We start from the raw sequence: 12143 nt of genomic DNA on the forward strand, positions 1-12143 counted from the left end.
AGACGCGCTAGTAAAAAAGTGGCAACATTTCTTACTTTTTTTGGTCTTGAATTACGTTATCTAGAGCGGCTACCGCGAAAACCGAAATTCGCAAATTGCGGGGATCTTTCTCTTTTACTCCAACGAAGGCGTAATTAGAGTGACAGAGAAAAATCCCCGCAATTTGCGAACTTCGATTTTCGCGGTTATAGCCCAGTTTAGGCGGCCGGGAAGTAATAATTAAAGTATTATTTTAATCTTTTACCTTCTAGTTTGCGTTTTTGTCCTGAGACTCGTCCAGCAGAAACTACTGTAACATAACATTATTAAATTATGTACTTGCCTTTATTCAGTTTAAGAATAAAAAGCGGCAAAGTGCGAGTCAGACTCGCCCATGAAGGGTTCCGTACCAGCGAGTAACATAATAAAATTGCGGTTTACGATTTATGACGTATTAAAAAAAAATACTTACCAGGCCTCGCTCAAACCAATTTTCGGTGGAAGTTTGCATGGTAATGTACATCATTTTTTTTTAGATTTATCATTCACTTATTTTAAAAGTTACAGGGGGGGACGACACACATTTTACCACTTTGTAAGTGTCTCTCGCGCAAACTATTCAGTTTATAAAAAAATGATATTAGAAACCTCAATATCATTTTTGAAGACCTATCCATAGACACCCCACCCGTATGGGTATGATGAAAGAAAAATTTTTGTGTTTCAGTTCTAAGTAGGTATGGGGAACCCCCAAAATTTATTGTTTTTTTGTGTGAAAATCTTAATGCGGTTCACAGAATACATCTACTTACCAAGTTTCAAGAGTTCTTACAGTTTCGGAAAAAAGTGGCTGTAACATACACGGACAGACAGACGGACAGACAGACGGACAGACAGACGGACAGACAGACGGACAGACAGACGGACAGACATGACGAACCTATAAGGGTTCCGTTTTTTGCCATTTGGCTACGGAACCCTAAAAAAAGGTAGCAAATTATGAATACTAATAAAATTTTAATACCTATTTCTGAATGATGTGGTGTCATTTTATCAGAAATCTCGTAAGTTGAGGTCGATGGCACACTGTTTGGGTCATAACCCTTATTTCGTTTTGAATTTGTGGAATCATCATCTTCACCTTAAACAAGGTTGTAAAATTACGTTATATTCAATTCAAACGAAAGTCAAAAAATAAAAATATAATTAAAGTATTATTTTTATCTTTTACCTCCTAGTTTGCGTTTTTGTCCTGAGACACTTCCAGCAGAAACCACTGTAAAGCCCGCTCCACACTCGTGCGCGAATCGCGGCGCGAAGCCGCGAACGCGAGTCTGGAGTCGATTTCGCATATCAGCGAACTAGACTCCACACTCGCGTTCGCGGCTTCGCCCGCGATTCACGCGCATAGTCTGGAGGGCGCTTAACATAATCAAACATTTTAATTTACTTGCCTGATTTTAGTTAAAGAAAAGCGGCCAAGTGCGAGTCGGACTCGGCCATGAAGGGTTCCGTACCAGCAAGTAACATAATACAATAGCGGTTTACGATTTGGTAATGGTAATGTACATCATATATATTTTTTAGATTTATCATTCTCTTATTTTGGAAGTGTCTCTCGCGGCTCGCGCAAACTATTCAGTTTAGAAAAAAATGATATTAGAAACCTCAATATCAATAGACACCCCACACCCATATGTTGATGAAAAAAAAATTTTTGAGTTTCAGTTCTAAGTATGGGGAACCCCCAAAATGTATTGTTTTTTTTTTCTATTTTTGTGTGAAAATCTTAATGCGGTTCACAGAATATATCAACTTACCAAGTTTCAACAGTATAGTTCTTATAGTTTCGGAAAAAAGTGGCTGTGACATACGGACGGACGGACAGACAGACATACAGACAGACAGACAGGTATAGCGAATTCATAAGGGTTCCGTTTTTTTTGCCATTTGGCTACGGAACCCTAAAAACCGGGCAAGTGCGAGTCGGACTCGCGCACGAAGGATTCCGTACCATAAAGCAAAAAAAAATGGAAAAAATTCAAAAACAAAACGGTCACCCATCCAAGTACTGACCACCCCGACGTTGCTTAACTTTGGCCGTTTTTTTTTGCTTTTTTTTGTTTTTTTTTTTGCATTATGGTACGGAACCCTTTGTGCTCGAGTCCGATTCGCACTTGCCCGGTTTTTCAAACTCTGGAACAATAGGGAATGACGATAGAATTTCGTCCGAGAGGGGCGCCTTGAGATTTAGGCTTGGTACCGCATTCCTTTTTAGCCTGTTTCCATTTTTGTTGAAGGCAGTTGGAAGAAAATGATCTCCACAAATAAATTTATTTTCGTTTAATCTTTGTATGGGTAAATATACCAAATCTTCGTTGCCGGTCAACTTTACCCATAATCGACATCTGAAATAAAGGGATTATCGACAAGTTGTTCGCACACTATTCGTGTCCTTAGGTTACCTAGTTTTTTACAAGAAGAACCTATTCACAGAATGTTTTCGTTTTAATCAAGGATTGTAAACGATAAAAACTGCTCCAAACTAATTAAATTAGTATCTGGTAACGACTCAAAATGAAAATATCGCATAAAACATCAGTTTATCGACCTGTTGGGGTCAAGCGGAAATCTCGCCAAAAATATATCAGAAGTTAATCTTCTTACACGCCTGACCCCACAAACTTCACATTTTCGCAAAGATTTGCCCCCCATTTAAGTAAAAGAGAAAGTTATTTTGTCTTATACTCAAAAATAATCACTTAATATTACCGCTGTCACGAAAATTTAAAATGACGGTTGACGTTTTACCGATCATACCAACCTAAAGAAAAGTAAGTATAATACGACTAAGTTGAAAGCAAGTATGGTATGTGCTACCAAAATGCAACAACAGTCATTTTAATTCGATAAGATTATTTCTATGCCTCAATGTTGGTAACAAGTACGTTCATAGTTTATCATAGTATGGGGTGTCGATGGGCTGGCGAGTGCGTCGCATTGTCTCGGACTGAGTGCGCGTCGAAACGGACAAAGTCACAGTCGAGTTGTTTTTGTGAACGTTGTGTCGTGAATTGCTTTGTTAGAACAAAAACTTTATTTTTTTATAATAAAAATGTAAAGTTTAGTTAATATTTATGGTGTAAATAGTAGCTTACAGCCCTAATAGTGTTTGGTTGTTAATCATGTCACAAAACACAAAAAGAAGTGCTAAAATGTTAAGAGGTGATGGTTCATGTGTCTGGTGCTTGTATCTTGTGTATTTCCTGATATTACTGGACTTGGCGACGCGCTGCACGGAAGCTTATGGAAGTAAGTCATTGCTATATTTAAAGCATTAAAAAAAAACTTATATTTTTTAAATTGTTATCAGTAAACAGGAACACTACACTAGAAATAGTCATTACGCTCCATAGGAGATAAAACAAAAACAAATAACTTAATAAAATATATCCATTGGGAATAATACGTATACATAGTGTGCATACAGTTGTTGATGTTATTTGTTATTGAATATTCTTTATTAACAAGTAGGCACTCTTTTCAGTATTCTTTTTATGATTCATACATCCTTCTAAATTAATTCCATTTGGTAAATCTTATTGCTTAAAGATTATTGTTGTTCTTATTGGAATTTTGTCAATAATAAATCATTTGCGTCAATAAACAATACAAAATAACATAATAGACAAAAGTTGGTACAAAAGTTATATTGTAAAATAATTACCAAACTATGAATTAAAAATAGGTATTAAGTGTAAAACATTCCCGCACCAATGTATGTTCATAATTTATTCCAATTTTCTGGCCAGTAATTTTGTATTGCTTCTTTATACATTAACCACAAGAACCACAACCACAAGCCACACAGTGGGAGCCCCACGAGTCTAACCCGGGAGCCGGCAGGCCTCGTCGGCGATGGCGGGATAACCTGGTCTCTTCTTGAGAGGTTGGCCGGATATTGCACTAAATAGAGACAAGTGTAGGAAGAGGGGGGAGGCCTTTGCCTAGCAGTGGGACACAGTGGGCTTTGAATAATAATAATTCTTTATACATTAAAACACAGTTAAAGTTATAATTAAAACAAATAAAATTAGCACAAATCATAATTCATCAGACTTGCAAGAAGTGTAAACCTGTTTATCATACATTCCTATGATAATTTGTAATCCTACACAATCTATTGCAATGCGGTGAAGCCTTGCTGTGTTAATATGCATATTGATTTAATGATGCACCTCTTTGTATAGTCTACAAAGATAAAATGCAATTTATGACACTGCTGTAAGTGGAAAAACTGTAGGCTGATATGCAAGATTCATTCTTTAAATAGGGCTCCGTACCCAAAGGGACCCTATTACTAAGACTCCTCTGTCCGTCTGTTTGTCTGTCACCAGGCTGTATCTCATGAATCGTGATAGCTAGACAGTTGAAATTTTCACAGATGATGTAGGTACCATGGGTCAGGTCAGGGTTCAAAGCATGACCTCCAGTCACCAATTTGGAAATTTAGCATTTCTTAGGGTTCTGTACCCAAAGGGTAAAGGGTAAAGGGTGCGGATCTACCGCAATATAATTTCATTGTTTTTACCTTAAATTCCGACGTTTCAGCTGAGTTGCATGAGCTAGTGACCAGCTGTGGTCACGGAAAGACTTAAAGTAGGAATTTAAGGTAAAACAATGAAATTATATCGTGGTAGACCCGTTTGTGTGATTAAATAAGTGTAATTTATATAAACAATTAATATATTACAAAAGTATCAGCAGAGTAAAAGCCCATTATCAAAGGATGTGGAACAGTGGGACAATTTCCGTTATTGCGAAACGCCGTGTCATTGACATGTCCGGAGATATGGCCTGCTGTGTGTCACTGGATGCAGTCGGAAATATCACCAATTATTACTATCATTATTACATTTTCTTTATGTTATTTTTAGGGTTCCGTACCTCAAAAGGAAAAAACGGAACCCTTATAGGATCACTCGTTCGTCTGTCTGTCTGTCCGTCTGTCACAGCCGATTTTCTCCGGAACTACTGGACCAATTAAGTTGAAATTTGGTACACATATGTAAGTTTGTGACCCAAATACGGACAATGTAACGTAAACAAATGAATTTTAAACATGGGGGCCACTTTTGGGGGGTAAATGAGAAAATAAAAAAATAAAAAATTTCAATCTGTCATGTTACTTATCAAATGAAAGAGCTTATTTTAAGGATCTCAAATATATTTTTTTTATAATTTTCGAATAAACAGTTTTGAAGTAATTCAAGAAAATAGGCAAAAAATTACCATTCCCCCCTTTATCTCCGAAACTACTAGGTCTAAAATTTTGAAAAAAATACATAAAATAGGTCTATACCTATAGATGACAGGAAAACCTATTGGAAATGTACAGTCAAGCGTGAGTCGGACTTAATTAGTTTAATTACTTAGTTTTTGATCCGACCCCTAAGGATTTTAAGAGATTTCACTCACGTTTCACAAAAAAAAAATTGTTAAAAATTGTGTAATATACGGAACTCTTGGAACGCGAGTCCGACTCGCAGTTGGCCGGTTTTTTTTTTGACGGAGTGGGAATGCGTTTACGCATGGTGTGTACGCACTCGTCACTCCATTCCCCTCTCTGAATTTGTATCTCGAGAATTTGGCCCTACCCACTAAACCCACTCTGGCGTTTCACCCTCTTTGCCGTTCATGAGGGCGCTGTTCGAGGGACTGGGATCGATGACATTCTACCACATTTTACCTACAATAGCATCCGCGTGCGGTCGCCCGCTCCGTTCACCCGCGTCAGCTAGCGTTGCTCATACTTCGTGAATCCGCTCACCCGCTCTGTGCAACCGCGCCAACTAGCGGACGCCCTTAGGTACTATCTACCTGATCGGGCTTATAATTCGTTTTTTTTAGCATTAGAAAGAACTTGAGAGAAGGTAAGCGATCTTGACACGTCTTTTAATTGAAAAACACTTTTTAAAAATCAGTAACCATTACTTATGAAAGCAGAAGAATATAAATGATCGTATTATATTCATAATTGTTACATATTTGCCGTAACTTATTTTTAAAATGTGTTTTTCAATTAAAAGACACATCAAGATTGTTTACCTTATTTCTAATGCTAAAAAAAAACCGGGCAAGTGCGAGTCGGACTCGCGCACGAAGGGTTCCGTACCATAATGCAAAAAAAAAACAAAAAAAAGCAAAAAGAAAACGGTCACCCATCCAAGTACTGACCCCTCCCGACGTTGCTTAACTTTGGTCAAAAATCACGTTTGTTGTATGGGAGCCCCATTTAAATCTTTATTTTATTCTGTTTTTAGTGTTTGTTGTTATAGCGGCAACAGAAATACATCATCTGTGAAAATTTCAACTGTCTAGCTATCACGGTTCGTGAGATACAGCCTGGTGACAGACGGACGGACAGCGAAGTCTTAGTAATAGGGTCCCGTTTTACCCTTTGGGTACGGAACCCTAAAAACGAACTATAGGCTCGGCTATGTATCTACTTAGGTTCCTATTTCCTATTCCATGCTAATAGGCTCAGGCTTAATAGGCTGACAGCGATATGATATGGCACCAAGTATGTAGTGTATGTACTCGTTATTATCCTTTGCGGCTGCCAAGTTGAACGACCTTCCTGAATCCCCACAAGTCTCTGACCATAACTTCGCATCGCATACGCGATTCGTAAGAAAGGAAGTTGTCAGATGTACTGATATGGCGGCGTATAAAAATGGCTACAGTTGACAGCGTTTCCGATGCTTAATTATTTTGCGAAAAAATGATTATTTGGTTTATAAGGGGGCAAAGTTGCTGTTTAACTCGTTATGCTAGTATTGCTATCTGAGCAAGCGAAGTAATCCAAAATTGAACGCACCACGCACCGCACACGCGAAACTTGCGACGGAAGAAATGCCCTGGCGCGGGTTTGCACGTTTTATGTCAATAACTCTGAAAATGTACTTCTACTTAAAATTTTGCTCTCATGATCCCTCGACAATATAACTAGCTATTTTATACTTAAATTATTCTGCTGTCTGGTTGCTGCTGTTAGGGCTGAACAGTCTGAACACCTGGAGCCTGGCTCCCGCGGGCCGGATTGGAACGCTTCGCGGGCCGGAGAGCCCTGCTCTTAACAATAAAGCCCGCTTAGCAACTTCTGCTGCTGACTGTACGTCCTAGTATTTAAATAAAAAAAGTCGTTTAACCGTTTTTCTCCCTCTAAACGCAGGTGTGTTCGATTTTAGATTAGCTTTAGTGATTAGTAGCACCGCCCACAATCTCTCCGCTTTGCCTTAAGGTTGACTGGTAGAGAATGCTTTTGGCATTAGGTCCGCCTTTTGTACGATAAGTTTTCTTTTGTGCAATAAAGTTTAAATAAATAAATAAACGCACCGTGTCTCATCGACAACCATATTGCTACAAATACCCGTTGTATTTCGATCTGATGAGTCAAACCGAGTCTAGCACTGACATGACGGCCCACATGTTCTAAAGTCCTAAGTGGACTGAACTAGAAACGACATACGTCTTCACAAGGCTTTGTGTATCTACGACCTTTTGTTTTGGTACACATTATTGGCTTTAAGGACTAATTTCCGGTAAATAATGCTGGAATATATTGCTGTTGACAACACTGATTCTGGGATGATCTGATGATGCATTGCGAATTGGTAATCAGCAACTTAATGGCTCCTCTACACGATGGGCCAACGCCGGCCACTACAAGGGACGCAGCCACGTGATAAAATGAGATAGCAATATCACTTGCTCCCTCTAACGCATAAATGCGTCCCTTAGAGTTGCCGGCCTTGGCCCATCGTCTAGAGGAGCCCTAAGCGTCACCGGAACCTACCCTATACTCTGTATCTGTAGGTATTCAAATAAAAGTAAACAAAATCTACCCTCAAATGGCTCCTTAAGTCGGTTGAGGGTAGATGAAAAAATTACATGATCAAATAATGTAGGTTAAAGACAGGTCGTTCAGTGAGAGATTCAGAAGGTTTATTATTTGGTTGGTTAACCAATACATGTTATAAGTGTTATAAATTATAATTACTCGAAAATGTACAAATTATTTGTTTACTTTTATTTAAATACCTAAAGATACAGACTATTGGTATTGGATGATTTCTCCGTAACTATTAATTTTCGCTAAACATATAGTTCGTTTCTTTTAGCATTAGAAAGAACTCCACAGAAGTAAGCGTACAGTTTTTATCAGGCTCTTTAATTGTTAATAATTATCGAATTATCTAATGTAGCACGGTCAATGCATATAATTTACTTCAAATTATTACCGCTAAAAGTGCCGGATTTGGAACCACAAGCTTACTTCTGCGAAGTTCTTTCTAATGCTAAAAAAAACGAACTATAGGTACATGGAGGTCAAATCGGTAGCTCTCGTGTCGTGGTCCTCTGTCGCTGGATTTCGTTTGACACCATATATATATGGCATAGCTGTTACGTAGTATTAGTAGAGTATATTTTATGAACAAGATAAATACACGCTCGCCAAAGCGAGACACATTAAGATGCCTAACGCGACACCAGCTATTCAAGTATTCAGTGTCCCGTTCGTTCACTTAACGAACTATATTTGATGATGATGACTTCCAGGTAGGGTTGCCAGATGGTCGGGATTTGGCGGGATTCTCCCGATTTTTAGCATGTGTTCCCGTTTCCCGACAAAGTGTAAACGGTCCCGAAAAACAGCTTCACGTTATAAAACAATAATTTCAAGTTCCGAACTGTCGTCTAGCGAGCGAGCTGACGTAGTGCCAATAATGTAAAATATCGTTGTTTTTAATACAATTACTTTAATTTGAATGTATTTTTTTTTTCCCGTATTAAGTCCCAAATCCCGAAAAATTTATATTGTTTCCCGATAATATCGCCTTTCGATCTGGCAACCCTACTTCCAGGCCTATTTTGGTAGGTATTCGAATAACAAATAAACAGATTAATAAACAATGATCGTACTCTTTCCAGCATTTTTGGTGCAGCGGAGTGTTGTTAACGGAATTGGTATACATAATTTCAACCCTAATGATTAATTTGCGTTAATTACGTTAATATTAACCTTAACTTACCATTTCAGTTGAAATTATGTATACCAATTCCGTTAACACCACTCCGCTGCACCAAAAATGCTGGAAAATGTACGATGTGTGTTAATAAATGATCGGGGCAAAGCTTGCCAATATATATGATATGAAACTGTATATTTTGTACCTCGGATGTTGTAATTGCCTCCCGTTTGCATACAATCATATATTTCCTCTATGAATCATGGCTTCCGATTGGCCAACAATTGTTTTTATGGCTGATTCATTATGCACTTGCCAGACATACCTATTGTTTGGCCAGGGTCTCATTTCAAACATAACTGTCTTTCATACGCTAGTAGTGCTATATAGAGCCACAAAAAGGCTTTTCTTCTTATTTATTCACTGTCAAATATAATTAAGTATTTTAGTTTGCCAGACTATATGCATTGCTCTTCTCAGTGCTCTGTTGATTTTTTTTTAGGTTATTGATTTTTTTTAAATATCCTGCTCTAAGTAAAACCATTACTATTGCCATGGACTGAAAGTGTTAAGCGTTAAGCCCTCAGAGCAGAGCATAGAATACTGTGGTGAAGCCATTGAAATTCCAAGATAGTCGTCTATGGCGTAACAAGTAGGTAGACCTTGACAGTTTACATGGCTAATTGCTAACTGTATTTATTGCGGTTTGCTTAAAGACAAACAAAAAGTACACCGTCCGTAGCAGGCCTGGCTCACTCCGCGATTTCGTCGCTTTGCAACAGGTAAGTAGCTAAAAGTACATCGGTTCCACACCAATTTTGGTGGCTAGCCATAGGCGCGCGTGGCGCTGTCGCCACCTTTCGGCCATATCTGTCCTGATCGTAGCAGACGCGTTTTGTTAGAGTGAGTCTTCTGTACCTAGTAGGTACTATTATTTATTCTGTGACCGTAGTCCGTAAGCACCATTCTTAATTAAGTAAGACAGTACCTTAATGACAACAGACATAGTGGTAAGTGCCCTTTACTTAATACTCATATGAATGGAACTACCGAAGTATTAGAATAAAATCGTCATTTCCTAAGTGTGTGTTTTTCATTTGGCAAAGTTCCATTTCTTGAGTAGCATGACCTGAGTGCTAGTATAAGTAGGCATAACCGTACTCTTATGTCCATGAATCTTCGGTTTAGCATCTCCATATTATTAGTATGGAAAAGTATATGATTATTATAGGGCCCCAGAGGGCAGTTTTACAACTTATAGGTACCTATTTACGAGTACTATTAAAGTTCGTCTAAGCCAGTTGCTCCCAAAGTTGACTGGGCTCCGTCTCCACCCATCTAACAAAATCTTTAACTTTTTAAAAAGGGGGTATAATATATCATTTTATGTTTCAGGGCCCACTCAATATTGGCTCGCGACCCACCATTGTGTTGACCGACCATAGTTTGGGAAATGCTGGTCTAAGCTTATTTTGCATCGATTTTGCAGTTACAAAGCGCGAGAGTGGCACTTATAATTATTTTTATAGAAGTTTCACTTGACATAGTGTTAGCTTGGTCCAACTCTGTGCAACTAAAACTACGAGGAGAGACGTCATATAGCTTTAACTTTTAAAGTGGCACCCGCAGCCGTTTTTTCAAATGCATCATCGAATTCTAAAAACAAAACGCGTCCAACATCCGTTGTGCCTACGTCACATGTGCGTGTAATGTATTCTTTTGTTTATTTTTTAACGTAGCTTTATATTTATTAGTCGCCAGGAACTTTTATGAGCGTAGCACGGTGACTGATGCACTATCCTGACTTATAGCAGCATTTCATGAATTCTAGCAGTTCAATCGAAATTATACTTTAAAAAGTTAGCGATAGGATCAAGTTAGCGGTGCTCACATCAATGTCGCTAAGGACGTTTTTTATTCGATGATTTTATAGTCGAATCGTAAATGTCGTCTCGTGGTCGTATCGTAGAGAAGTTGATATTTTTTATGAAGTCTGTGTTTTCTTTCTTTTTGCTCACATAATAGAGTTCAGTTTTGATTTAACCTTGTTTCGTTAGAGTGAAATATCTAAATAATGTAAGTGCATTGATAACGCGAGGAAGCTTTCAAGGTTTGAATTGAAACATCAAACAACATACATAATAATAATATTTCAGTGTAGCTATATTTCATAAAAATAGCATGTAACTACTGTATAAAAGCTTCAAATATCTTTGAAATCGAATTAATACGCGTTTGGTAGGAATTATACATACATTACAATCGCTTTGTATAGTTTCTTCTGAACTTTGTAGACTCTATAGAGATTTAACTTTAGCTGACTGTACCAACATCGACAAGTACCAATTGTTTCCCAAGCACACTTAAACTTTAATTAAATCACTAGCAATAAAGAAAAAACCGAAGCGAACGCATCAACAGCTGTTTTTAGAACAACCACCGTACATTGATCCCTCCTACATTTAACTTAACACAAAAATGTCTTAATTCTATTAATCAAGTCTACACACTTACGACCTTATTATTCTAAGAAACTGTTTACACAAATATATGCCTTATACGTTTGAGTTAAGGCGGTAAAGTTTTCTTGCATTCACGCCTCATATCGAAACGTCAGAACTTCGAGATACGCCTATGCCGCTTCCGCCATTTTGAATTACGCGTAACGACAGATGACTGTTCAAAAATGCACCTTAAGTCTTTAAGTTAAGGTTGAGGTTTACTAAGTTTGTGGTGGTATATGGTGGAGGTTATTTCTGGATGGGAACGACTTCCATGGAGGGACACGCAGCGTTTCCTCTGGACACGTCACGTCCGATTTCAGTGTAATGACATTTGTATGGGAGTTATTGGAAACTGTAAGCATATGGAGATATTAGTTGTCGTGGTACACTTTAAAATTTCTACGTTACTCAAGCTTAAAATGAGTCTAAAACAGCCAGCACCATGTTTTTTTATGTTTGAACGTAACCATGGCAACGAATTACAATAAAATGTCGATTCACCCAAATGCATATGAAATAAATTCCTGTATTGTTTTTTTATATTTTTATTAGGCATTGTGAAGTATAATAAATAATAAATTTTATACCTATAATATATATTGTAATATCTGAACCGGAAACACAGATA

At 37.9% G+C, this 12143-nt stretch overlaps 2 protein-coding genes across 2 annotated transcripts in view; both read left to right on the forward strand.

Moving 5' to 3' along the window:
* The window catches only part of LOC134675171 (protein phosphatase PP2A 55 kDa regulatory subunit), a 228153-nt gene that overhangs the window by 159767 nt on the left and 56243 nt on the right, over window positions 1–12143 (forward strand). The gene's annotated exons all lie outside the window — the stretch shown is intronic.
* Window positions 2971–12143, forward strand: part of LOC134675252 (disintegrin and metalloproteinase domain-containing protein 19) — a 101687-nt gene continuing 92514 nt past the window's right edge. Inside the window, exon 1 of the mRNA XM_063533470.1 lies at window positions 2971–3291. Coding sequence (XP_063389540.1) covers window positions 3165–3291 — 127 coding nt within the window. The 5' untranslated portion in view covers window positions 2971–3164. The remainder of the gene's footprint in view (window positions 3292–12143) is intronic.

This window comes from Cydia fagiglandana, chromosome 21 (assembly GCF_963556715.1).
Source record: "Cydia fagiglandana chromosome 21, ilCydFagi1.1, whole genome shotgun sequence".
Lineage (NCBI taxonomy): Eukaryota > Metazoa > Arthropoda > Insecta > Lepidoptera > Tortricidae > Cydia > Cydia fagiglandana.